Source organism: Rattus norvegicus, chromosome 1 (genome assembly GCF_021556685.1).
Source record: "Rattus norvegicus strain SHRSP/BbbUtx chromosome 1, alternate assembly SHRSP_T2T, whole genome shotgun sequence".
Classification (NCBI taxonomy): domain Eukaryota; kingdom Metazoa; phylum Chordata; class Mammalia; order Rodentia; family Muridae; genus Rattus; species Rattus norvegicus.
The window spans coordinates 144,913,717-144,939,678 of NC_141534.1; the positions used below are offsets into that span (position 1 = coordinate 144,913,717).

Genomic DNA, 25,962 nt, shown 5'->3' on the forward strand with positions numbered 1-25,962 from the left:
TACTAGAAACATTTTAGAGGACCTGTAGGGTACCCACCTGGCCCCACCCAAATCCCCACTATACCTCCCTACTTCCCCACCCATTCATCTGTGCACACACACACACACACACACACACACACACACACACACCACACACACACACACACACACACACACAGAGGCACATACATTCACACATGCACACATATATAAGTACATACATAAGCATGTGTACACAAAAAAAAACAGACACACATACCACACACACACTCAACACACACATACACAGAGAGAGAGAGAGAGAGAGAGAGACAGAGAGAGAGACAGAGAGAGAGAGAGAGAGAGAGAGAGAGAGAGAGAGAGAGAGAGAGAGAGAGAGAAGGTCAGAATCCTGGAGAAGTCTAAAAGCCAAGTGCTTAGAGCTTGTGCTTATTGGACCTTACTGACTTAATGACTGAGTTTCTGAAACAGCTATGGGGATCAGGAAATGCCACTGAGTAAGCACCTACTCTACGCAGCCACAGGAGAGGCTGTCCTGTGACTAGTTTTAATCCCTATCCTATGGGAATTATTCCCTAGTGTTTCAGGAAAAATACCCAGACTCGGTTCTTCAGCCAAGACAAGAGGAAAGTGGTGACATGGCTCACCGAAGCTCACGGCCTCAGTCACTTTCACATGTTCCAGTGACATATGTCCAATCTTCAGATCCTCTCTTAACATTGAGGAAACCTCATTTAAGGAGACTCCGTCCTTGTCGCCAAGGATGCTTGTCACTGTGGCAGAAACAGGGCATTCTGTGCAGGTTTGTTTGAGGGTCTGGACTGGGCTTCTTAGATTGCTTTCTGAGGGAGTTGAGGGAGATCCCATCCACAACCCAAGATGAAGTCAGCCCGGGGCCAGTGCACAGCTTACCCCATCTGGGACACTTGGGACCCTTCAAACTCAGGGCAGTCACAGCAGCTGAGTTACCAAAGCCCACCCAGGAAAGGCAGAAGCTCTGCCAAACCAAGGCAATCCCTCAGAGACAGAGGGGTTAACCTGGGAGAAAAAGAGGTTTTTGCAAATTCATCAACAAGAAACAAGGGAAGAGACACGAGACGCCAGCTTGCTAAGGAATAGAGTGGAACTGAGATTAATGATGACCCCAAAACAGCCAAGGGACTAAACTCATTTTCTAAATCTGTCCTTAACAAGAGAAATGGACAAAAGAGATGTGGACAAATGAGAAGTAATGAAGCCTTAGGGGAGGGGAAAAAAGCAAAGAAAATCTACTGAGAATAATCAAGACTGGAAAATATGAGTGTACCGTGTAACCCCCAAGGCTTGGAACCATGCAGGCCAGAGGCCAGAATGTTTATTCAGCAGTAGACTGAATATTTCAACATTAAAAGTTGACAAGGTTATAAGAAAAGTCTTAATGGTTTAGTTCAGGGGATTCTGAGATCTGAGATGCCCGGAATCAAGAAAAATAGCATCTAAGGTGACTTTGGGACTCTTCTTCTAAGAGGGCTCTGTGAAAGATTTTGGAAGCATGCAGTGGGCCAACAAGAGCAGTCGATGGCCGCATTATCTAGGTCACAATGGTCCTGCCCTGAGTGGATCAGAATGCTGACCACAAAAACAGCAAACATAGAGAAATTACCAGGGAGGACATGAGTACCCAAGACCACAGGAGTCTGGAGGAAAGACACAAATGGACATGAAAAGCGAAAATCAATTGAGGAAGCTTGCTACCTGCCTCACTAGGGAGCAAGGAATCATTCTACACAAGGTCCCAGGAGAGGCAATTGCCCAGTCAACTAATGGTGTCAGTGGACTGGGAATTGACTGTCTTTACAGGCAGCAGATAAATGTGTAGCAGCTGAGAAAGTCGAGTTGGGAATCAGCAATTTGGTGAATTCAGTGGCACAAATTCATCTGGGGTTCAATAAGATAATCTGTGTAAGAGAAACGAAAAAAAGATGTCCTCCAAGTCATCACATGTCACAGGGGCTGGACTATAGAAAGAATGAAGAGACGCCGACCTGTCTCCAGGGGTCATACAGCTTCACTGCACTGGGGAGGAGTCAGCTGCCCAAGCTGCATAGATAAGGTTTGAAGTCACAGGATGCTGGACCAATGCCATCAGCATTTCTCTTGACCATCCCCCACCGCACATGTTATAATGAGATGAGCACACACAGTCATGGGCCTGCTTAAGGCAGGGTCCAAAGGAGGAGGAGAAAAATCAACCCGAAAAGTAGATGGCTGGAAATCTGAGGCTCCTGCAGCCATGTGGCACAGCACAGGTAGTCTCCACTCGATTGATCACTAAGGAACCTTCTCTTTGCTGAGAATCTACCCAGTGTAAATAACTGCTAACAGCCCTCAAAATGCCAAGTAGCAAGCTAAGAGTCACTGCCCGTTCACCCACACCCCGTCAGTGACCAGTTAGTTAGCAGGAATTGGCTGCTGGTACTCATTCGTTGATCTCTTATGGTCCTTCCCTCATCAGGGCCCATTCTAGGATAGGCAGTTCTTACCTTCCTTCCTCTCCAGCCTGGTTCCTGAGAAATGACACCAGCCAGGGAGAAACAGAGACAGGAATGGGGCTATTACAAGAACAGGCTCGAGAGCCCCAGAAGCAGGCTACTTGTGGTTGGCTTCTGTTTCTGACATTTGGTGACTGTGGAATTAGGCGAGTTGCCTAAACTCTCTGTGCTTCAACTGGCCACGAGTAAAATGTGGAAGGTGATGGCATGCATTTACTATTAGGATCAGAGAACGGCATATAAAGTGCATCAGCAAAGGTTCGGCACGCAGCAGTGGTTCCCAGAAGCCACAGCCTTGGAAGTCATTGGATTGGAACGCTTACCCTCCAGAGACAAGATAGGTGGATAGAAGGCTTCGGGTAGGGCCAAAATAAACTGACAACAGCTTTCTGCTGGCCCTGCCACTCCCCCTGTGGTTCCAGCTGTGTCCCAGCTCAGACCTTTGCTCCAGAAAGAAATGCTGTAAGGTCAAGACTGAGTTATTTAAATGGTTCTTCTTTTCAGAGGTGTGGAAACAGACCTAGTAGGTTTAAACAGCTTATCTAAGACCACTGCACAGTAGAGAGAAACATGAAGGTGTATAACACAGAGTTGCCCAGCACCACTACATCCAAACAGTACCTCTTACACACTGATGGCGTCCTCCTGAGCCCCCTCCCCACAATCCACTCCTCTCCGGGCCACCACTCAGCTGCACCACTTCATATGGTCCTGGCTCAATCTTCCCAAAGTGAATCCATGGAAATCCCATCCCATGGGCAAATGGCTGTGTTTTCAAGTCATGTTCCATTGGCAGCTCTTTCTGTTTACCTGGTGGCCAGACACAACAGCCTAGAAGCAGAAACACATGTCTAAACAGCTCAAGGAGGAAGTCCAAGGGGATATGGCTGTACATATCCACGGTGGCAGCAACTGTGCCCTCAACAGGTTTGTCACCCAAACCCAGAGCCCTTCCAAAGCCCAATCCACAGTCATCTCCTCCACTCAGACTATCTCTAACCAACAGTCCCTGAGGTCTCCAGGGTCCTCCAGCACCTCCTGTGGGAAGACAGAGCAAATGGCAGCCGTCTGTGCAGCATGTCAAAAGAACCTTGGTCTGCACGTTCTCTGCTGGTTCATACATTGTAGTGAAAGAAGGTCCAAAGCTAGACATATGAGCTCCTCTTAGCTGGTCTTTGGAGACCATTTCCAGCATAGTAGAGGAACAAATCCAAAAAATACTGTGAGTTTCTGGTACCCCATCTACTTCATGTGCAAAGTAAAGCCACTGTCACTTATGGCTTCTCTTCTTCATCGTCTAGTGGCCACAACAAATGTTTATTTCTCTCTCATACGAAGTGACCAGGGAAGGTCAGCTGTGGTGTGACCCCATCATCTTCCCAGAAAGACTCAGGCTAATGGAGCAGTGTCCATCTGGAGCACTGCTGCCTTCTGCTCCACAGGAAAGTGAGACAAACACAGTGGGTCTCATGCAAATTCTCCAGCTTCTACCAAGAAGGAGCACAAGATGTGTGTGTGTGTGTGTATGTGTGTGTGTGTGTGTGTGTGTGTGTGTGTGTGTGTGTGTGTGCGTGCGTGTGTGTGTATGCACAGGGATGCATACAAATACATGCAGGGTACAACCCAAAGTGTTTCAGTATACTATAATTCACTACTGTGATCAACTTTATAAAATTTTCATTATTCCCAAGAAAGCCCCCATACCTAGTAGACCCCTTACTTATCTGATTATGATGGAGATAATAAATAAGAAAACATTTTTATGCCACAACATAAATGTCATTTTTCTAAGTCTGGGATAGTTTTGAATTTATTATACTTTTTCCTTGTGTCTGCTTAGTTGGCTGGGTGAAGACAGTTTTTCTATCTGTCCCTGGCTGCCTGGAACTTGAGGTATAATCCATTGTGGCTCCAGATTCTTCTTCATTTTTCTTTTTTTTCTTTTCTTGGTGTGTGTGTGTGTGTGTGTGTGTGTGTGTGTGTGTGTGTGTGTGTATGTGTGGTGTGTTCACATGTATGTAGGCATACACATGTGAGCTGGTATACATGTATCTGTGAGTGCAAGCATGTGGAGGATGGAGGTCAATGTCAGGAATATTCCTCCATCACTCTCCCATCCTATTTTTTGAGACCAGTTCTCTCAATCACACCAAAGCTCACCAACACGCAAATCTCACTCACTTACTCTAGGGATCCCCCCTCTGCACTCCAAGACTACACTTACAGGCTCGCCATTGTACCTTCCAGGCATTTGCATGGACTATGTGGATCTGAACTCTACTCCTCTTGCTTGACAAACGCTGTCCCTCTTGGTCCTCCTGCCTCCACTACCCAAGTACTGATGACAGAGGTTCACCACTACCTCTAATAGGAAGGGTATGTTTTAAATGACTCCACTGTGCACCTCTCTCCTGTTCACCCTCCAAAGGAGCCTTTAACTCGTGTAGAAAAACAGTCTGAACAGCTCTGAAATTTTCTGGAAGCTGTATGTACACATGTGGAGAGCTAGTTTCTCTGAAGATAAGTATTTACATTATTTTGGCAATGCCAGGGATTGCACACAGGGTCATTTACAAACTGGGCAAATAGTCAATAAGCAATGTCCTCATCCCCTTATTTTGGGGTAAAATCTATAGCTTTAATCAATTAAAACAAAAAAATTAAACAATTAAAAATAATAGGGGCCACTGTTTTGACTTTGTCAAAGTCCCTGAGATGGTAAATTTTAAGGACAGGAACCACATTTTGTATGTCTTAAGCATGTAGCACTTTGAGGAGACATGAAGGCCTCTTAAAACACACTTCATGCATATTTATTAAGTCACATAACAAGAGACTGACCACTACACTATCAATCAAAAAAAAAAAAAAACCCCAGGAACGAATTTATACTGACAATCTTATGATCCAGACATTGGCCTCCATACTTTGCTAAGGTTTAACATGTTTCATCTTGCTAAGAAACATATTATCCCCATTTTACAGATGAGAAGATGAGGATCTGATACACAGGATGGTGAGGTCACATTCCTAGGATACTCAAATATATATGATAGAACCAGAATCCAAACTCAGTAGATCCATCTCAAAAACACACACACTCTTACCTGCTCACAACACCATCCCATTCGTGATAAACTTAGGGAGAGGCAATAACTCATGCAGGCGATTTGGTGGAAGTTCTGAGCAGGCAGAGCTGAGGATGCTCAGAGATGCACTGCCTTGTTGCTTTTGTGCCCTGCAGGATGGTGCCGTTGGCTGTGACTCTATGGTATACATTTCTGTCCCTCCTGGCTCTTGGTTTGGTTAATGTGCTGTGTAATGCTGGGCATCAAACCCAAGGCTTCAGACACCTTAGGCAAGTTCTTTACCATTGAATCACTGCCCTGGTCCCCCGCATTCTTAGAACATCAGTAATTCACATGTGTCCTTAATTTTAAATTGGAGCACAATGGTTTCTGCCACACGCAGAAGTCTGGAGGACTCCGTCTAGACAGGATCCAAGGAAAGATGGTAAAATAATGTGAAAGAACGAATGCTACACTGGGTATAGTCTTTGCCCTGTGCCTGCTCTCCCACATGGAGATCTTCATGAGAATCATCAAGTATGACATCTTCTCATCCATACGGTGTTCAAGGGACAGCCATTCATCTTGTCCTAGGTACTGGTACAGAGCAATGACAATACAGTCTCCATCCCACAGAAGTTTACATTCCAGTAGCGGCCATTTGGTATGAACTATTACACAAATAACTAAATGGCTATTTTTCAAACAGTCAGTAGTAAAAAGAAAAAAGAAGTCCAAGGAACTGACCAAGTCCTTACTATAATAAAAGATGATGGGTTTGTAAAGAGAAAGGTCACTAAGTTTGAGTTGTCAGAGGAAGCCTCAAAAGCAAGGGACATTAGAGAAAGTTGGGGTGAGTGAGGGTTAAGCGCAGAGATCTAGGCAGGGGAATTCCACGGGTGAGAAGGATCTGTAGATACAAAAACTCACAAGGTAGGAAGTGAGCCTGGCATGTCCAGGAAGTGATAGAAACGCTAGAGAAAACACAAGGAAATGAGAGAGAGAGAGAGAGAGAGAGAGAGAGAGAGAGAGAGAGAGAGAGAGAGAGAGAGAGAGAAGCCATGGCTTGAATCCTGAGTCCATAGTAAGGAGCTTGGGCTTTTCCTATTAATAAAGCAGGAAGTAATTGGTTGTGGGGAATGGGTAGACAGAGGAGAGGCACTGCTGAATGTACGCTCCTAAAATATCACTCTGAACCAGGCATGAGAGCACACACACCTATAATCCTATTCTTGTGAGTTATGGGGTTCAGCAGTTAAGACCAGCTTTAGCTATACAGTCAGTTCAATGTCAGTTTGGGCTACAAGATACCTTGTCTCAAAATATAAAGAAAGAAAGGGAGGGAGGGAGGGAGGGAGGGAGGGAGGGACAGAGACAGAGACAGAGACAGAGACAGAGAGACAGAGAGATCACCCTCACAACCTGAGTGAAATATAACTATGAAAAGCTGAGGCAGGCTGACCATGATGGACTGGGCGTGTCCTTCTAACTTTTAGAAGGCTGACACTGGAGAACTTTGGGTTTGAGGCCAGCCTTAGCAGTCCGGTGAGATCCTGTCTCAAAACCAAACCAAACAAAGCAAGAATCCCCATTTTGGCCAAGTTAAGCTTGATAGATGATTTAGCCACCCACATAGGGTATGGAGCAGAGAGTCAAGAGGCAACGGTGGGAGCAGGATAAGAATCGGAATGTGGGAATTAGTTCTAGCAGCCCTTCCAGGTTAACTCTCTGCAATCTCTGAAAGTGGATAGCAGAGAGCAGGGAGGGTGGGTGTCCTGAGCCTTTCATAATGTGCTGAGTTAAGCTCTTTGCATGCTTTGTCTTACTGAAAGTCCAGAACAATCCTAAGGAGGAGGGCCTCTTATTCCTCCTTCCAGACTCTCAGAAGTTCACTAACTCCCCTAAGGTCAACTGCATTAAGTAAAGAATCTCAGATTTGACCTCCAAGGCCCTTGGTCTATTACCATCCGTAACAGGGAGTAGTTGATGACCGTGCCTTCTGCATGAACAAAGGTCAAAGGTGCTCTGGCACTTACATAGGGGCAGTCAGGGGACAAGTAAGTCAGTCACCAACCCCTCTGAGATGTAGTGGGGAAAGTCTCAGTGCATAGGTAAGGGGCAGGCAGAGAGGTACACACTTACTATTAAAATAGCGGCACATCAGCCTGGAGTCCAGAATCAGACTATTTCAACCTCTGGTGGTTTGTAATACATAATAAATCAGCCTCACCATGTTTTCATCCCTGCTCCCTAAGGAGAAATGAATTGCATACTGTCCAGCCAGTGTCCAAGAGGGTGGGGCCTCCAGTGTTTGCTTTATCCCCATCCATCTAAGTGCTGCTGACCTTCTCTCCTTGAAAACGTAGCCTCACTGCCACAAGTATGCCCAAATCAAGGCAGTCCCACCTCATTCCACCCTGGTACCTGTCAGGAGGGAGCCAGATTGAGTGAATGTCTGCTTACAGCAATACGAGGACAGCAGGTTGTCCTCAGCTTTTTAGGGGAAAAAAAAGCATCAAGTAAACATGAGAGAGATCCCACCACAACCAACTCCGAGGGATTAAATAAAGTCTTTTGACTTGCTGTAATATGACATTAAATATTCTTGGAAATAAAGCAGGCCATAGACTAGCGTTAAGAAAATTTTCACAATATTCAGTTAGTAATGCAACTGTTGGTACAAGATCTGACCTGAATAGGAAAAGAAACTAAACCGTTTGCTCGACTGAGCTCTTTGAGGCTGGATGGTGCTAAATCTCCAGGGAGAAATTGCAGCTCTCTAATAAAACTTTAAAGACCCTGCATCCCTCCTCTAAGAACTATTTGCTGAGAAAACCAGAGAGAAGAAACACTCCAGGGATGCAAGAAAGTACAGACTTCAGAGTCAGAGGGATTGGAATCCTCAACCTGACTACTCTACTAGCTTATGGTAGGGCCTTAGGAGAAATCAGCCATGGATCATGGGCCTCAGTGTGCCCATCCACAGAATGGGAACAAAGCTAAAAGAGTAGACTATTCAAGGTGAAGTGAACCTGTATTTGCAAAGGCACTGGATTTTTCACTCCTTGGCTCATAGTAAATTCTTAGTGAGTGTTACTTAGTCTGTCCATCTTCTTTTTTGACAAACGTGTCTATCTGTCTGTCTGTGTGAGAGAGTGTGAGTGTGTGTGCATATGCTTCTATGTGTGCCTGATTTCTGTATGCAGGTGTTTAAGCACATGTGTGCATGTAAAGGCCGGGGGCCAATTCCAGATGTCATTCCTCTGGAGCTGTTCCTGTTGTTTTTGTAAAATGGGTTCTCTCACTGGCCTGGAGATCTGCCTGGCTCTGCCTTTTTGACATGGGTTCTGGAGATCAAACTCGGACCCCCAAGCTTTCACAGCAAGCACTTTACCCACTAAGCAAGCTCTTCCCTAGAGACTTGTATTCTTAACATAATTTGCTAAGCATCCCAGGGTTTTGGTGAGTGTGTGATTGCTCTGGTTGATTGATTTTGTGGTAGTGGTGGTGGTGGTGACCTTCTCACCCACACGTAAAGTGGGAATATTCCTGGGAAGAGAATCTAAGGACCTAAGCAAGTTTCTGCTACTATTATTTACCAATAAGAGTCCCTCTAGGTTTATGAAGTAAAACTTCGTATAATCCCAACCACCTGGCTGACTATGAGAACTTGGTGGCATGAAGTCTACAAAAGTTCCCTGAGAAATGGGAAGTGATCTAAAGGCTAAAGAAAACACCATCACTGGAGCATCTACATTACTCTGAATATGAGGACCCCCCTAGAGACCCAGTCTGTGTGTGAGCCATGCTAGAGTAAACAACTTTCTTAATGGAAAAAAAGAACTAGCTATAGAAGTGGGTCTCGGACGACTGGGGGATGGTCCATATGCAATAGTGTTAGTAGATGTGACTTCTAAACTTTCAGAAATAAGAAAGTTGGAGGCTCGTCCACTGCTGAGCTCTCCCCTACAATGAGTAGCATCTAGAGTGATCTCACTAGGTAGAGCAGGAGGGACTAAGCAGAGAGAAGAAAGAAATGTATCAGAGTTGATTTGTCCATGTTCAAGGAAAGCAGACAGTAGATATTGAAGACAGGCATACTATACACGTGAAGAAGATGGAATGTGTTTGTGGAACAGAAATCCAAAGAAAGGTCAGAGAAGCCACTGAGGCCATCATACCCCTTCCCTTGGGTTCTGGGGTCACCAGCAGCAGCAGCAATAGCAGAACACATTATCCTATCAGCAAACATTGTTCCTAAACTCTGCCTGCTGGGCTGAGACCATACAGGGTATTGATCAAGTAGTCTTTGCCTAGAACAGACACCACCTTTATGCTCACTTTACAGCCTAGTACTCAGATATTCCTAGTAAGTTGAAAAGTCCTTACCCTTCAGCCTCCTATATCTAAACAGGAGAGTGAAAAACTATCCAGCCTCTCAGAAAGGTTTTCCCTGAATACATGTTCACCAATATCTCATGTTTTCCTTAACCAGCAAAGGGGGAAAACTGAAATAATCAATAGGAGATAGTCAGTCACCCTTAGACCTTAAAGGAAACCTAGAATTCTGATGTCTGGCCATGTTTGCTGCCAAAACTTGACCTTGAAGTCACAAGCTCATTTTCTAATGTGAGGAAGAATTACACCAGTATCAGTGACAGTTCAGCGATGAGGGACAGTTGCCCTGATCCGATGACCGAGATAACTCGGGCAAGAATACCTGCTTTTTATTCTGTGCAAAGGGGCAGGAAGAAAGTCTTCTTGGCTGTTTCTAGAAGAAGAAGAAGAAGAAGAAGAAGAAGAAGAAGAAGAAGAAGAAGAAGAAGAAGAAGAAGAAGAAGAAGAAGAAGAAGAAGAAGAAGAAGAAGAAGAAGAAGAAGAAGAAGAAGAAGAAGAAGAGGAAGAAGAGGGGGAGGAGGAGGAGGAGGAGGGGGAGGAGGGGGAGATGATGGGGAGGAGGAGGAGGAGGGGGGGGGGAAGGAGGGGGAAAGGAGGGGGGAAGGAGGGGGGAAGGAGGGGGAGAAGGGGGAGGAGGAGGGGGGAAGGAGGGGGGAGGAGGAAAGGAGGAGGAGGAGGCAGGGAGAAGGAAAAAAAGAAATAGCTGCCAAGCCAAGGCTTGGCAATTAGTGTTGGAGTAAGTGATCACCTTGTGATTGCTCAGCTGGGGCCTGAAGACTTGTAAATGCATTTAGAAGACAGAAATAGAAGATGTGAGAGAGCAGTAAGGCCTGGACCATTTGCCAGGAGAAAATGTCCCAAAGCTGCTGGGAAATTTACTCAGTAGGGATCTGGGGTGTGTCTTCATAAATGGACGAAGTTTGCCCATCATACCCATGGATGAGCCAGACTGTATACCTTGCCTTATGGTCTCTGCTGTCTGTAACCTTCAGGCTAGGCTCTTCTGAAGTCCCTACTATGTCAGCAAAGCCCCTTCATTTGGTGCTGATGTTCCTGCTCATCTTGAATAAACAAAAAGTGTGGTGACATTGGGCTGCACCTCACATAACAGTAGTCAGCTGGAACTGTCTAGTGGCTCTCCGTCCCCAACTGTTCCCACCTGATCTGCCATGGACATGTGGTTTCATGACCTCAGTATGTTGTGAAAAAGGAAACCTCTCAGATGTCAAAAGCTCTTTCCCCCTGGGAACGTTTACAGTGAAACTCAAAGCCCCCAATAAAATAAACACCTGGAACATCTGGTCCAAGGCCCTTCTCTGGTTGCAGCTATGCTGACTGCAAAGAACACACACATCAGGAGACTCATGTCATAGGGCATAAAACAGGGCAAGTAGGGCAAGAGTGAATTAGACAGTTGAGAGGGAGGTCTTGGTCCCCCACTGTTAGTATAAATGGCTCCAAGCAATGGCCGTGGAGCTTGCTATATCCAGAGGAAAGGAAGAAAGTTCAACACAAAGCAGAGGTGGCGAAAAGAAATAAGTAACTATTCACCCCGTGGTTGGGAAAACACAAGAGTATAGAGGCAGGACCTCTGTGAGAAGAAACCACTCCCCAGCCATATTCTTCAGGACACCCCAAGTCCCCTCCTCTTGACTTCTTCACCACATCTTTTAGAAGCTCTGGTTTTTTTATATAAGAGACTTCTTCCCAGCAAGCTCTCTTCCATTAACAATGCCAACTGCCAGTGGCCAAAAGATAGACTAGTCAACCTGCCAGGAGGCCCTCTGTTTCCTCCCCACCTGTAGCAGATGCTGTGCCATCCAGTTCATGTGTAGTCTCCACTCTTTGAGGGCAAACCCTCTGAAGGTGCACGTGCCTATTCTTGACAAGGAGCTGACCCAGATAACAAGTATATCGCCGCGGTGGTGCCAATTGCTCGCTTACTGGGCTACCTGTCGTGCTCCCTCGCTTCACAAGAAATGACTTTCCTCCCTCCAAATCCCATAGACTACCTACCTAAATCTAGACTTGGAGAAGAGGCATCAGTATAAATGACGCCACTCCTGAAAGGTCTGGCTACAATCACCGCCCTCAAAAGCCATTCGACTAGTCAGGAGAGAAGACAGAGTGGGAGAGGCACAAGTAGACAGATAACCATGAGCATGTCTCCTCTGGCCCATCTCAAAACAAGACCTGAGATCTTATAAGGATGTTTCCACTGCTCCAAGTTCTTCTTAATGAACCGAAACTCTTCTTAGACACACTTCGTCTGGTTTTGCTTTCCTTTTTCCTGTAATTCCCAAAATCAAGACATACACATACCTACAATCCTACACAAACTCTCAATAGAGACCTGTCCACATATATTTCCATAAATTTCCAAATTTCCTTATGAAAAATGTAGAAACTTGGAAACCAGGAGGTTCACCTACTCAGCCCTGGCTTCCTTCTGAAAACCTTTGAGATTACCAAATCCCAAGGTAAAACTGGAGGCCTAAGAAAGTTAAAGGATTTGGCCAAGGACAACAAATATCAAAGCTAGCTTCATTGTGCAGGACTATTCCCCTCCATGTATCCCCTCACCCTCTCTGAAAATCCAGTTCTACTCACATATAACGCAAGTGGGGATTCTTAGCAAAGGCTCTGGGCTGAATATTCCGGAGTCCAGAATTCTTGATGGTCCTAAACAGAGAAAAGATGGTTATCAGAACCCCAGGGGTTACAGCCAGAAGGAAGGCAAGGCCCCCAAATGGGATATAGCTCCTTTTATTACTAATGATCCTAGATGGCCAAATGTGGGCTCAACGAGAGATATGAACCCAATTCCTTCGGTGACTAGGTGAAGGTTCGGATATAAGTAGTCATTGTTGGAAGCTAATCACTACTCATTCTGTCCAGCAATTGAGAATTAAGGCTCCTGATGCTTCAGAGACAAGGAGTCTTCACTCTCTTTAATGCTTTCTCATCTTCTTCCTCCTCCTTCTCCTCTTCCTCCTCCTCCTCCTCCTCACTCTTGGTCACCCATGTTTAAAATAATGAAGTCCACTGTAGTGGTGAATGGGATTCTAACACTGGGGATAGCATATAAGGTTGGGCCAAGCACAGAGCCAAAGAATGGACACATTCCCAGCATGCCTTGCAGCAGAGCTGCCTTGAAATCCTATCCAGCCTCTCAGAAATGTTTTCCCTGAATGCATGTTCATCAATATCTCATGCTTTCCTTAACCCTGGGCAACCCCCAAGTCTGTATGGACAAAGGTGGCCCCTGACAATCCCAAAATGGGTGATGCCAACTGTCCCCCAAAAGGATTCATGAGGAGAAACACTGAGACAGCAAACTTTCCATTACTTCAGCACAAGAGATGACAGGCAGCACCCCAGTTGTTCCTTAGCAAGCCACCCTGGGGTACTCACAGCTTCTGGAGTCCCGTGTAGAGCTCCATATCCACAGCATTGAGTGTGTGCAGGCCCCGCCAGTTCTCTATGTGTCTGTGGGAAGACAGAAAAGGTCAGTGCACTGCAGCAAGAGGCGGGGTGCCAGATTTAGAGTCAGACATGAGCTTGAAGCCTGGAGCATGAGCCATGACTTCTGACAAATCACCAATTAACCCTGAGTTCATCTTCTCCCCCTCTGGATGGTGGGGTTCACCACAGAAGTGAAGGACCCGTGGCTTATGACTGTATAGCCTGAGGACGGGTTGCTCAGGATCTATCCCCAGCTCGAGAACCCTTCAAACCCATTGCTCAAAATTTTGACTCAATTTACTTCCACCTTGTCCTATTCAGGATTTTTCTAAGGACTAGCTCTTTTTAGACTCTTTTATATTCTTAATGCCTACACAGAAGTACAATGTAAATGATGTGGTTTAGGGAGGGGGTGGGGCCTGCCTAAGGGCATGGCTTCTGTGCTAACAAGATAAGGAGAAAGACTTATGTGGCATATGCATACACCAGGGCACAGAAGAGCACTCCATCTGCATACCCACGGTTCATTCCATTTGGAGCTCTAGAAAACCAATGGATTGAGATGTACAGAAAAGCAACACCAGAGTTGGGGAATTCAGAGGCACCATGGGGAGGTAAGAAGAGTGTGACACGGGAGCCAATCTCAAGTTTCATCTCTGAGACTTGAGTGCAGATTAAGCGTACACGTTAACCAATCAGAGTCTCCTGTTTCTTTGTGAAGGAGAGGTACCCTACCACAACAGTTCCTCTTCCTTCCATCACAAAGATCTCTTCCTAGAGCTTTCCCTTGAGACCTCCGTTTTAAAGAGGGTTTTGTCTAGCAAGAAGACTATATTTATTAAGTAATAATTAATTCATATTCTAAGATTAATCAGAGACAAAAGTCACTGAAGCTCTTTATCAACACATACAAACCACTATTAACTGGCCCAGTGTCTAAACTCCAGTTGAAAGCAAAGAAATTCAAAACTGTTGTTGTGAAAAGAACATGAATATGCATCTAATTTTGGTTAGTTCCTGACAGTGACAAGGGTCAAACATTCCTTCAGCGCTGCTTTTGGAGTGCCCATGATGAACACCATTCCATTGTTGATTACCAAGACCCTTTTGTTGCTCTAATTAATATGACCTTCTATGGGATAGCAGAAGATCCTAGAAAATGATACATCCCAGCCCTCTTAGAACCTGATTCCTCCCTCCTCAATATCCAGAGATCGAAATATATAAAAGGTATCAGCAAGATTTCAAGTGTAGCCAAGGCAACACTATAGCTAGAGAAGTGACCATCACTTTTCCCCAGACAGCTCCTCCCTTGCCCGACCACACCAATGGTTCTGCCATCTGCCGCCCAATCCAACTAGAGCCAAAAAGGCAGTATGCCTGTGGCTGCCAGAACTCCTGGCAGCATTTCAAAGCCACACAGTGACAAGGTATGCCAAGAACCCATTTTGAAACACATTCTCCCAGTGCCCCCATGGAGCAGCCAGAAGCACTGTCATTTGTTGGGGACATTGACCAGGTGGCCAGGTTGGCACTGGCCTCTAACTCTAATGCCTTCTCTCTGGAAGCCTCATGGTTTCAAGGCAGTTTTCATGCCCTGGTCTCACCGAGGTAGGAACACTGACAACATTTCAGATGTAAGGAAAGCCAAGAGGACTAAGACCACCTGTGCCACTAAGCCCCTCCAGCATATATTCCTGGGCCAGGGGCCATGTCAAATACCAAGGAGATCACAATGTTTATACAGCGTGTTCTTTGTTCATGGGGGCTCAGCTTCCTACATGGAACTGTTTCCAACGAGGAGCAATCAATCAAATTGTTTAAATAAGGGAAATCACTTTCCTTGGCCCCTATTAGCATTCCACAAATGTGTTTTGATGGTGGTAGAGATGTCAATCCCTGAGTTCTGAAACTTTGTTTCAGTCTTTATGATATGTGCTTATAAATGGACCCTTCCTAGACTCCTATACACACTGAGAAGTGACAAGTTAGTGAAGCATCAGTGTGGAGACCTCCGGTATATTAAATAATATCTCAAGCGTCCTCTGTTGCTTGGGAGTTCTCCTCAGTCAGGGAGTAGTGGTATTGCAGCCATATTTCTGACTGGTTACAGGTCAGGGTTCTGGAACAGTGGGGCCAAACTCAGCCAACTGTTTGCATTTGTATAACTTCAAAACTAAGATTCATTTTCATATTTTGGTTTTTTTTAAATCAAAGGAAAAACATACATCGTGACCTGTAAGAACTAGATAAAAATCTAAATTTCTGTGCTCATATCTCTGCACTGTTATCTACAGCTACGTTCAAGTTATAAAGTTGGATCATTGCTACACAGACCATATGGCCTGCAAGGACGGGATTTACTCTCTGGCCCTTTATGGGGAAAAAAACAAAAGGTGGCCAACCCCTGCCAAGAGCAAGGCTATACCAGAGTGCTAATCCTAGCCCCAGGAGCACTCCACTAATGATGCCCTGTCCAGGACACCTTGCCTGTCTGTGCCTCTCTTTTCTCAGCTGTCAAATGGGGTTAATAAACTACCTTCCTCATAATAATTACATGGAAACTGTGTGTGTTGATGAGCTCTTGAGGGATGCAGTGGGGGGGTGCAGGATGGAGTTATGGGGGTATGGGAGGGCAGGGTGGGTGATGAGGGTAGGAGGAGTGAAGCCCTGCTACTCATCTAGTTTACCTGAGACCCCAACTTCAATCCTAGTACCACAAAATACAACAACCATGAGCTCTTGCAGGGATGGGGACACAGAAGTCCCTGGAAGGCACTAGCCAAGGGGATTTTATGAGAAGTCTTTCCTTAGTATTTTAGTGTGGATGGCCTCATGCTTCTGTTAGAAATTGTCATTTCTTGGCCATAGATTTCTTTTTTATTGCAAAAGAGTAGGGTCATCTTTGACTTTAATGACCCATCATGGCAGAAGGATAGAAGGACAGAAAAATTGTCATTTATGACTTCCAGGAAAACAACTTCAAGAAAGCACTTGTGAATCACCAGGTACAGAGCGCTTGCCATTGAGTCTGACAACCTGAATTTAATCTCTAGAAATACACACGATGAAAAGGGGGACTAATTTTTCTAGGTTGTCTTTACATGCACACACACACACACACACACACACACACACACACCACACACACACACACACGCCAGATGTACATATCAAGAACAACAAACAACAGCAGTGAAAATGAATATATATGTATAATTTGATTTTTAAAAGAAAGAAAATCCCCATGGTGGGTGAGGGCATTATAGAGGAGATGCAGGCCAGGGAAGGTGCAGCCTTGACATTGGCAAATGAGGTTGGCTGGCTCCTGCCAAGTCTTCTATGACTCACTGCTTGGTACCAAACAAGGGAGGTCACTTATGGTAACTGTGCTGGCTGCTATTAGAAGGCCACACATTTCAATGGAAAAGGCTGGCTCTACAAAGTATAATAAATGAATAGGATGAGGTAAGAGGGTACAATTGGCATGGCTTTGTTAATGCCAAATAGGGGAGGAGGCGCCTAGTGCCAGTACATGGGGTTCTCCATGTCCCGTGCTTTTTCTGGGTACTCTAGTTCAATAAGTATACATTTTTAAAGGAAGGTCAGAGCTTAAGTAAACCCTGTGGTGCAGGAGTGACAGGAGCCAAACCTGTTCTCCTTACAGATGTCTCACAAAGCCTGCTGTAGGTTCAGGAGGAAAGAGATCTCAATCAATATGAGAGAATACATGACAATCAGGGCCCCCATAAGAACCCACAGCCCTATGTCCACCTGTGTCCCTTCTCCAATCAGTAGCAAGGAGGAAAGGGTAGAGAGACGCCAAAGAGCTTTACCTGCGCTCTCTCCCTTACCTTATAGACATTGCTTCCACTTTACGATGTTAATAGCAAAATTCTCAAGGGGGGGGTAATTTTGTCTCCCAGAGGATAGTTGGTCCTATCTGTAGACAGTTTTGATTGTCACAACTGGGGAGAGAATAACACTAATATCTGGTGGGTAGAGGACAGAGACATAGAAAACAGACCAGACCCTTGGCAAAGTATCTGTCCCAAGCATCCCCAGCTCTGAGATGAAGACCTTTGCCTTATCACATAAAGCACCTGTCCAAGTTGTCATCGAAGCTGGTAGAGTGGCATGGCTTAAAACATCACTTTTGGAAATGACTGCTTTGCCTCAGACACTATGGTCCAAAACAAGAAGCTTGCTCTTAAGTCAGCGAGTCTTGGAAAGAAATTTAAAGGTGATAGCTTTCAGGACCCTCTCAAGTCAAGGAGTGAACAAGTTATTGATGAGATCTACTGTCCAGAGCCTCCTCCATGCTCATCTCAGTTTCCTGCCCTCAAGCTTCCACACTGCCTCTTCATAAAACTGCAAAACCACCACTCTGCCAGGACCTCGTGCACACCCTTTCTCCAGAGAGAGTGACAAAACATGATGGTCCATGACAACACAAACTCCAGGAGCCAGGCAGGATTTATGAATGCAGTTTGAAAAATCCCACTGGAGTCAAGATGGATCTCACAGAATATGGCTGAGGTAGTATATAGTCAAGGGGTGACCATGCAACTCCTCCACAGGGCAAGAAACCCAGCCCCTCTCCACAACGCAAACTAGCATCTCTGAATCCTGGGGACCCAGGACCAATGCTCCTGATTCATATCCAATTCTGGAATATGACAAAGCATAAATTAAGTACTAATTGAGGATTCATGGCCTTTTGTGCTTGAATAAATTAGATGATGCTTTGTCCCATCGCTTTCCACTTTCCATTTCACTTGAGCCAATATGGAAATGACCTGGCATTCTCCAAGAATCTGAAAATTAGTTGGTACAGACAGCGTGGTCCATATTTTAATTAAAAACATGTCCTGTTTCCTTTATAATCCCAGTATTTAATGTCTGTATTCCTCTATCCAGAAAATTCGAGAACCTGGAGATACCTGCTGCCATATAACTGGAGAGAAAGAAGGTATAAGGAAGTCCACAGAGGGTCAGGGCAAACGATCCTATCTCTTAGGTACTTGGCCAGGCAGGAAGTTGGTGGGTTGGACTTGGTCTGACCCTTCCTGCAGATACAGTAGGCCCCACACTGCCTCTTTTCCAACCTTTTCTCTCTCCTCCCTTTCTGTCACATTGCTGTTCTTTTCAACGTGACTTCACACTGCTATTAATGAGCTATTCTTCAGAACCAAATTTTCCAGACAACTAAATTTAAATGTAAAACCTTTGCATTGGCAAGCTCCTTGCTACACCCTTTTTTCCCCTCTCCTTAAAATGTAGTCCATATCTCCCTGACTTCTCAAACACAGCACACGGAGCTTGAATCGCACTCTCCTGATAACCCTATACCACAGCAACAATGTCTGTTGGGCTCTGACACCCCAAAGCCTTCAGAAGCTTCTTCAAGTGGACAGAACTCATTCCCCTGTCTCAGATGGCCCTTCCCCCAAAGGAATTTCATCTTGAAAGGCACATTCATTTTAGCATTTTTCTAGTTGTTTATTTGATATTAGGACGGGGCGGGGTGGGGGGCTAAGGCAGCCTCTTTCCTTCCAATGCGTTATGGCTGGTCTCCTCTGCAGCCTCTTGGAGCACAGTATCTAAAGGCTGAGGGATGGAGGTAGTATGGCCTAGACAGGCAACAGACTCAGAGCTGGATGCTGTCAGGCCAGATACTCAAGCCTCAGTGGTCCTCACATTCCCTATGGCAAGTCGATGGTGTGGGGGTTAGGGCAGCAATGTGCTCGTACTCAAGAATAAGAGCACACAGCTAGGGCGTGGTCAGGCAGTACCATTACTAATGGTGGAAGTTTATGCTCAGTAAGAATGAATGTGATCTGGAAAGGGTTTCAAATAATTTGAAATAACACACACACACACACACACACACACACACACAGACACTACTTATTCTTTGCTTCCCTTCTCTTCCTAGATCCTGAAGTTACCACATATATGGTGTTTTTCAGGATATAAAGTCATAACTCATATACACCTGGTGATACCTAAGTGCTCACTGCCATTACATCCATTGTATCTGTTCTCGGCTTGGCCTCCTGGAAAGGGGAAGTTAAAATCGCTGTCTCTTGGTTTGGTTTGGTTTTGTTTTCATATGTAAGTACCCAACTCCTCTTCACAGCACTAAATAACTTCAATAACTAAGGTTATATACAAATGTTTCTTCTCTGCAGGCCAACTCCAGATAAATCTAAGGTTTCCTGAATCTTGTTATAATAAGGGAGTCTGACCTGAAATATAAGTTGGGTGCTTGGGAGATGAGCCTCTAAGTCTATTTCCTAATGAGCCAGCATTAGAAACACATTCATGTATGCATGTGCGTGTGTGTCAGGTTCTATGTATACACAATGTACCCTGCATTTATTTGATTTTGATTTGCATAAGGCAATAAGGAGACTGATTTGTTATCTAGCCGTATGATGCCTAGTGATCCAGACAGCAGCTTAGCTTTCAATTATCTGTTATATTTAGTATTATAAACAAACCTTCCAGAACAACAGCTCCATGAAGTTCAGGCCTCAAGAGGTCTGGGGAGGAGCTCTTTGGGCGCATACTAGCCAAGCCACCAGCTCTTTCCCTTGACAGCTGCTAGTGGGAAATTGGATGCCTGGAGAACCAGACATGAGAGCCAGGGGTGCATGGGATGTGGGGAGCAGGGTGGCTTGAGATGATGATTCCAGCATGCCAAGATATTAGCACACCAGCCACAAGCATGAGTGTGCCAGGGATCACGGCAAGCCAGCCCCACATCTGGGACCCGCCCTCGGATACAGAAAAGCGCGTTCAGATCTAAGGCTAACAGATGGGAGAGACAGCATCTGTTCTGGTTTCCTGATTATTTCCAAAGCCCATGCCAGGAATGGAGAAAGTATGTGTGCACACCTGTGCTCTTCAGGTGCCGGGATGCTATGCCCTAACAAGAAAAGATCAAGGGCACCGTCCCTCTGTCACCCCTAACAAAGATCTAATTCCCCAAAGTGAGATTTTACCAGCAAGCCAACCTGTTCCCTTTGGAGTCCAGACTCTTCTGTCCCAACCCCTGGCCTGACTGTCCGACCCTTCCCTCCCCTCCCCAGTCAATCTGCATCTCTGTTCCTATTGCTCTCATTCGGGTTGTTGTGACATACTGACCCCAGTTTGCCTATTATGGCTGTGCAAAATAACCACGCTTTCGATCTCTCCCCATTTTTATTCTTTTCTTTCATCAGTCTATATGCCAGAGGGATCAAGCTCCATAGCTTCCTTTTTTTTTTATTAACTTGAGTATTTCTTATTTACATTTCAAGTGTTATTCCCTTTCCCGGTTTCCGGGCAAACATCCCCCTAATCCCTCCACCTCCCCTTCTTTATGGGTGTTCCCCTCCCCATCCTCCCCCCATTGCTGCCCTCCCCCCAACAATCACGTTCACTGGGGGTTCAGTCTTAGCAGGACCAAGGGCTTCCCCTTCCACTGGTGATCTTACTAGAATATTCATTGCTACCTATGAGGTCAGAGTCCAGGGTCAGTCCATGTATAGTCCTTAGGTAGTGGCTTAGTCCCTGGAAGCTCTGGTTGCTTGGCATTGTTGTTCATAAGGGGTCTCGAGCTCCTTCAAGCTCTTCCAGTTCTTTCTCTGATTCCTTCAACGGGGGTCCCATTCTCAGTTCAGTGGTTTGCTGCTGGCATTCGCCTCTGTATTTGCTGTATTCAAGCTGTGTCTCTCAAGAGAGATCTATCTACATGCGGTTCCTGTCTGCCTGCACTTCTTTGCTTCATCCATCTTGTCTAATTGGGTGGCTGTATATGTATGGGCCACATGTGGGGCAGGCTCTGAATGGGTGTTCCTTCAGTCTCTGTTTTAATCTTTGCCTCTCTCTTCCCTGCCAAGGGTATTCTTGTTCCCCTTTTAAAGAAGGAGTGAAGCATTCACATTTTGATCATCTGTCCATAGCTTCCTTTTACCATTGTAATAATCCCAAGCATCAGTCCATGGCATGCAAGATGAGCATGCCAGCAGGGTCCTTCCTCTGGACATGCTACCTTTGTTGGATTAGCTCCAGCCGCACTGGTCTGGCTTCTGTTCCTGCTATGAAACAGGAATATTCCCAACAGGATCTTCTACAGGGAACCCTGACTCCTTTAATTCCTCCAGGTCTCCGCTAGAGTCTCCCATGCTCAGAGAAGCCAGCTTTCTATGCCTCTGTGCTCACAACCCCCTATCTGTCCTCCAGTTCTTCCCAAGCACAAGTTCTGTTTGTCTCCTTTGTGGCCTTAATCGCCATGTATAATAGTCTTATTTGATTATTTTATTACATTTTGTCATAAAGGCATCTTCACTAGAACCATAATGCATGGGAACAGCAATTGGATCTGTCTTGTTTTCCACTTATTTCCAGAATCTCAACTAGGGGCAGCTGCTGCAGAGTAAATACACACCTGGAAAGCCTCCAGGAGGGTACCCTACCTACATGTACCATGGTTCCCATGCTGGTTACCTGAATGGCCCTGATCCCTGATCCCTTGAGAGACCAGAGCTCAAATCTCACCCCACATTAGCCTGATGATCCCCAAGAAAGATGTGGCTAAGAGTATAGGCTTAGTTAATATCTTAGATATTGCAGGCATCCTGAGGAATCATTATGGAGCTAGAAGCAGAAAGAAGGTAGCCCTGACCCTACCAACAACCCATGGACACAGCTCTCTCTTGTGTCCTTGTCTGATACCATGGTGTTCAGCCACCAACTCATGCCCACACCCTTCATTATGGCAAAGATTTTCAAGAAGATTCATCCATAGTCAGAAACCCAACTTCTTCCCCTCTCTTTGATCAACTTCATTTGACTCTGTTCTGTACTACAGGAACCACACTGAAAAGGCTGCCAGTATTCCCCATGTTGGTGACTCTCTCTTTTCTTCACACACACTGTATTTCTGGCATCTCTGTCGGCACGATCTCCTGGGTGCCTGCCTACTCTTGGACATTCCTTTTCAGTCTCCTTTGTTGATCCTATGTACTTGGATCCCTAAATGTCAGTGTCTGCCGGGTCTTACCCTGAGGTTCTTCTTTTCACCTATTTCCCTCATAGCCAAGATGATCTCAGCCTGGTGTTTGTCGTATGATTCACCGCCTTGATGGCTGCCTGTAGCAAGACCTTTTTCCTACTTCAGGTTCTCAAATTGTAGTTTATCAGATCCAATATCAGCCCTTGCTTCTTACTTCTGAGTTTTCTCTGTCTCAGTAAATTGCATTACCGTCAATTGTCCAAACCAAACCCTACCACTCCCACCATCTCAGCATCTAAGCTTGTCAGTAAGTCCAATTAAGAGCATACTTCATTGCCTCTCACAGAGATCACTCCTCCAAAACATGGCCATTGCGTCTACTCACTTGAGTAAACCTGTCTTCCATACAGAAGCCTGGGTGAGCATTTTGAAACTCATGATAAATTTGTACATAAACAAAGATTCAAACTACCAGTGATTTTATTTTCTGTACTTGGCAGTTGTGATAAAATTCAGACTTCATGAAGGCCAACAAATTGCTGTGGGATGTGACTCATATCCCTTCATCCACAGATCAAACAAAGCTCCCTCTTAGTTCAACTGCCTATTCCCTCCATGGTATCCTGCCTTTTCTCCAGGACCCCAAGCACCCTCCGTCCAGCAGGGCCTTTTCCTATATTGGCTGCTTCCTTTAGCCAAGATGCCACTAAAGAGTGTCCTAAAAATGTCACTGGCTGCTGTGGCCTTCTCTAACCGACCTAGCCACAATCATTTCCTATAACCTTCTACTAGATGAACAGCCATCAATCCAGGGTGATCATGTATCCCTGAAAACATACAACAATACCTAGCCTTTACTGGGAAGTGACATTGGAATCTAGTTGGTAAAGGCCTACCGTGTACAGGACAATTTCCCATAACAAAGTCTTTTCCAACCTCAAATGTCAATAGCACCAAGACTGTACAATGTTGTCCTACATATTCCATTCATCCCAGTAGTCACAATCCCTCCCTTTTGGGGTTTCTTGTGTATAGTGTTTCTCTTGTAGTAGAGTACAAGGTCAAGAAGAACAAGCAAAATTTGGGTCTTGTTCAACCTACAGCAGCAGCCCAGGTCCTGGCAGGTATCAGAAAACATAAAGTAATAACTGACGGCTCCTCTTCAGAACATGATGACCCTACATCAAAGCTTTAAAAAGCAATGGCTACCAAGGTCTCCAGGGCAATCATCATCTTTTCCAGCTGTATGAAGAGACTAAGACACGGACAAAACAGTGCTTGTGCACTGGGATCAGAGCCTGGAATTCATGTGTCCCTGGGAAATGAACTCCTCCATGCAGATAAGAGTCGACTCTATCACTCAACTCCAGACCCTGTTAGACATCTTAGCTTTGAACCAGGACAGAAAATGAATGGAAAGAGCCTGTGGCAGGACACAGACATTGACTTTGACCCTTCTTCCTCATTGGTCCCTGGAGGAGAAAGCCTGAACAGAAAGATGAGTCTTATTCTGGCCCAAGCAGCTGGCTGGAAAGAGACGTGACCATGTGAGCTCTGAGCCTAAGATCAGCTGGCCTTGGGGCTTCTGAGAGTGCTGCCTTTCAGGTGGTCAATTTCCTTAGAAAAATATGAAATGGCCAGGCCACTCTTTACTGAATTATAAAGCACTTATCACTTCTTTAATAACTACCCACATGGAGGACTTAATTCACTCAATGTGGAAGTTATAAAGGCGAATTGGTAAGTGAGCATTAAACTCAAGTGCATTGCATAAAGACTTACGAGGGCAATATTTTCCCCCATTAAAAGGGTAGATTTTCTCACTGCAACTGTGTCTTAGAGTTAATGTAGAGAAGTTGCTCCAGAGCTCAGGGCATTTTCCTTGTTAGAGGGTAATTCCAGGTCACTGAGAGGAAGGGGGAACCTTGACTTTGCAAGAATAATTACCCCAGAGCCTGAAAGTGTCAGAGTGATTAGTCAAGGTAACCATCAGAAAGACAAGATGCCATTCACGGTTCTTGGCTCTCTGCTCTGCACACATGAGGCTAAAGTGTGTGAATAGGCCAAAGAGGGAAGAAATTATAAGTGGAATGAAGAATGGCATAGACCTTTGTAGAAGAGGGATACACAAGACCTGCAAAAGGGAGGCTGTCCCAGAAGCCAGATCCTTTAAGAGATTCTGATCATTCAGAATCTAAAGGGAAGGAAGCAATGTGAGTTTTTATCAGAGTAGTTCTGGAGTTTCTGAACATTCCAAAGGGCTCCATGTAGGGAGCTGGGAAGATGGGCTTCTTTCCTCACCAAGTGAAGGAAATGTTCTGTGACCTTTTGTCTCCTCAGCTCCAGCATTGTAACCATTTTCCTCTCCTCCAGCAATAAACCATCTGTTCTTTTCCCCATATGTGCACTCTTTTGGAAATGGTCTCTCCACTCACATGACTTCAATTACTATTAATTAGAGATTCATTCTAGTTTTGAGTCTACATCCTTTATGCCTAACCTGTCCCCTGTCCTGGAGTTCTTGTTATCATAATATGTATTCCCCTCAATTCTGAAAAGCAAATGTGAACAAAACAGCTTGTTCTTAACTTCTGAAATCTCCCAAATACTTCCCTAAATCCTCCTGACCAGCAGAGCAGGGATCATGAGAAGACTTAACATATGTACAATCCCAGAGAGTTAGCTCAGGAATCTGTAGTAGAATATGGAACACAAGCTATGATCAATTAGTGATGTCTGCCACGGTCACAGTATATGGAGAGGCAATGAGAGCACCATCTATAAATCATATCTATCCAAGAGGCTTTCTGACATCTTTCCTCCCAGACCCAAGTCCCATCAGTATCTCCTTCCTTGTCCTTCTGATGATTTATTTTGTCTTTGTGTCTGAGATGCTCAAAACCATACAGTGATATTTTAGCAGACCCCTCAACTTCGATTCTTCATATTCTAATCTGTTCTAAGGCTCCACTTTCTCAAAATAACATGGAACATGTTCCTGGCAGGCTCAAGTCCTCCCTGATGGCAAACAAATAGCTCTCTCACTAAAGCAGAATTTCTACTAAAAAGCTTTAAACCTGTTGGAAACCCTGTGATGGAGGAGGAGGAGGTATGTAAGGAACTGAAGACCCTTGGGTGGGAGCAATAACTTTCAGTTCTGTGTACTCTCTGCACGACTGCAGTGGTTCCCTAGGGTGAAGGTCCACAGTGAGGCTGAGAGACGGGGAGCCATCATGAGATCTGTGTGATGGCTTTTGTGACTCTTATGCCACTCCTTCCTTTATCTCCCCTCCCTTTCATCACATGAAAATCAAGCTACTCAGGGAGGTGTGCTCATGTCCACGGAGACATCAGTCTGCAAAGAACCTCCAAAGCCTGTTCCTCCCTGGACATTTTGAAGAAGATTGGCACAGTGAAAATTTAATGAGCTTTGGTGCCAGCAGTGGCCTTAACTCCCACTTCCCACTGATGAGACAAGGTCACCTCCTGTGGCCTCAGCTTTCCCTTCTATACA

General features: G+C 45.2%; 1 protein-coding gene across 9 annotated transcripts in view; it reads right to left on the reverse strand.

Moving 5' to 3' along the window:
* Ntrk3 (neurotrophic receptor tyrosine kinase 3) overlaps positions 1 to 25,962 on the reverse strand; it is a 381,715-nt gene that overhangs the window by 303,577 nt on the left and 52,176 nt on the right. For all 9 annotated transcript variants that reach the window (XM_087551652.1, NM_019248.2, NM_001270655.1 and 6 more), the window contains 2 exon segments: positions 13,394 to 13,468; positions 12,590 to 12,661 (listed from right to left, as the gene is read on the reverse strand). In XM_087551652.1, the coding sequence (XP_087407778.1) occupies positions 12,590 to 12,661; positions 13,394 to 13,468 (147 nt within the window).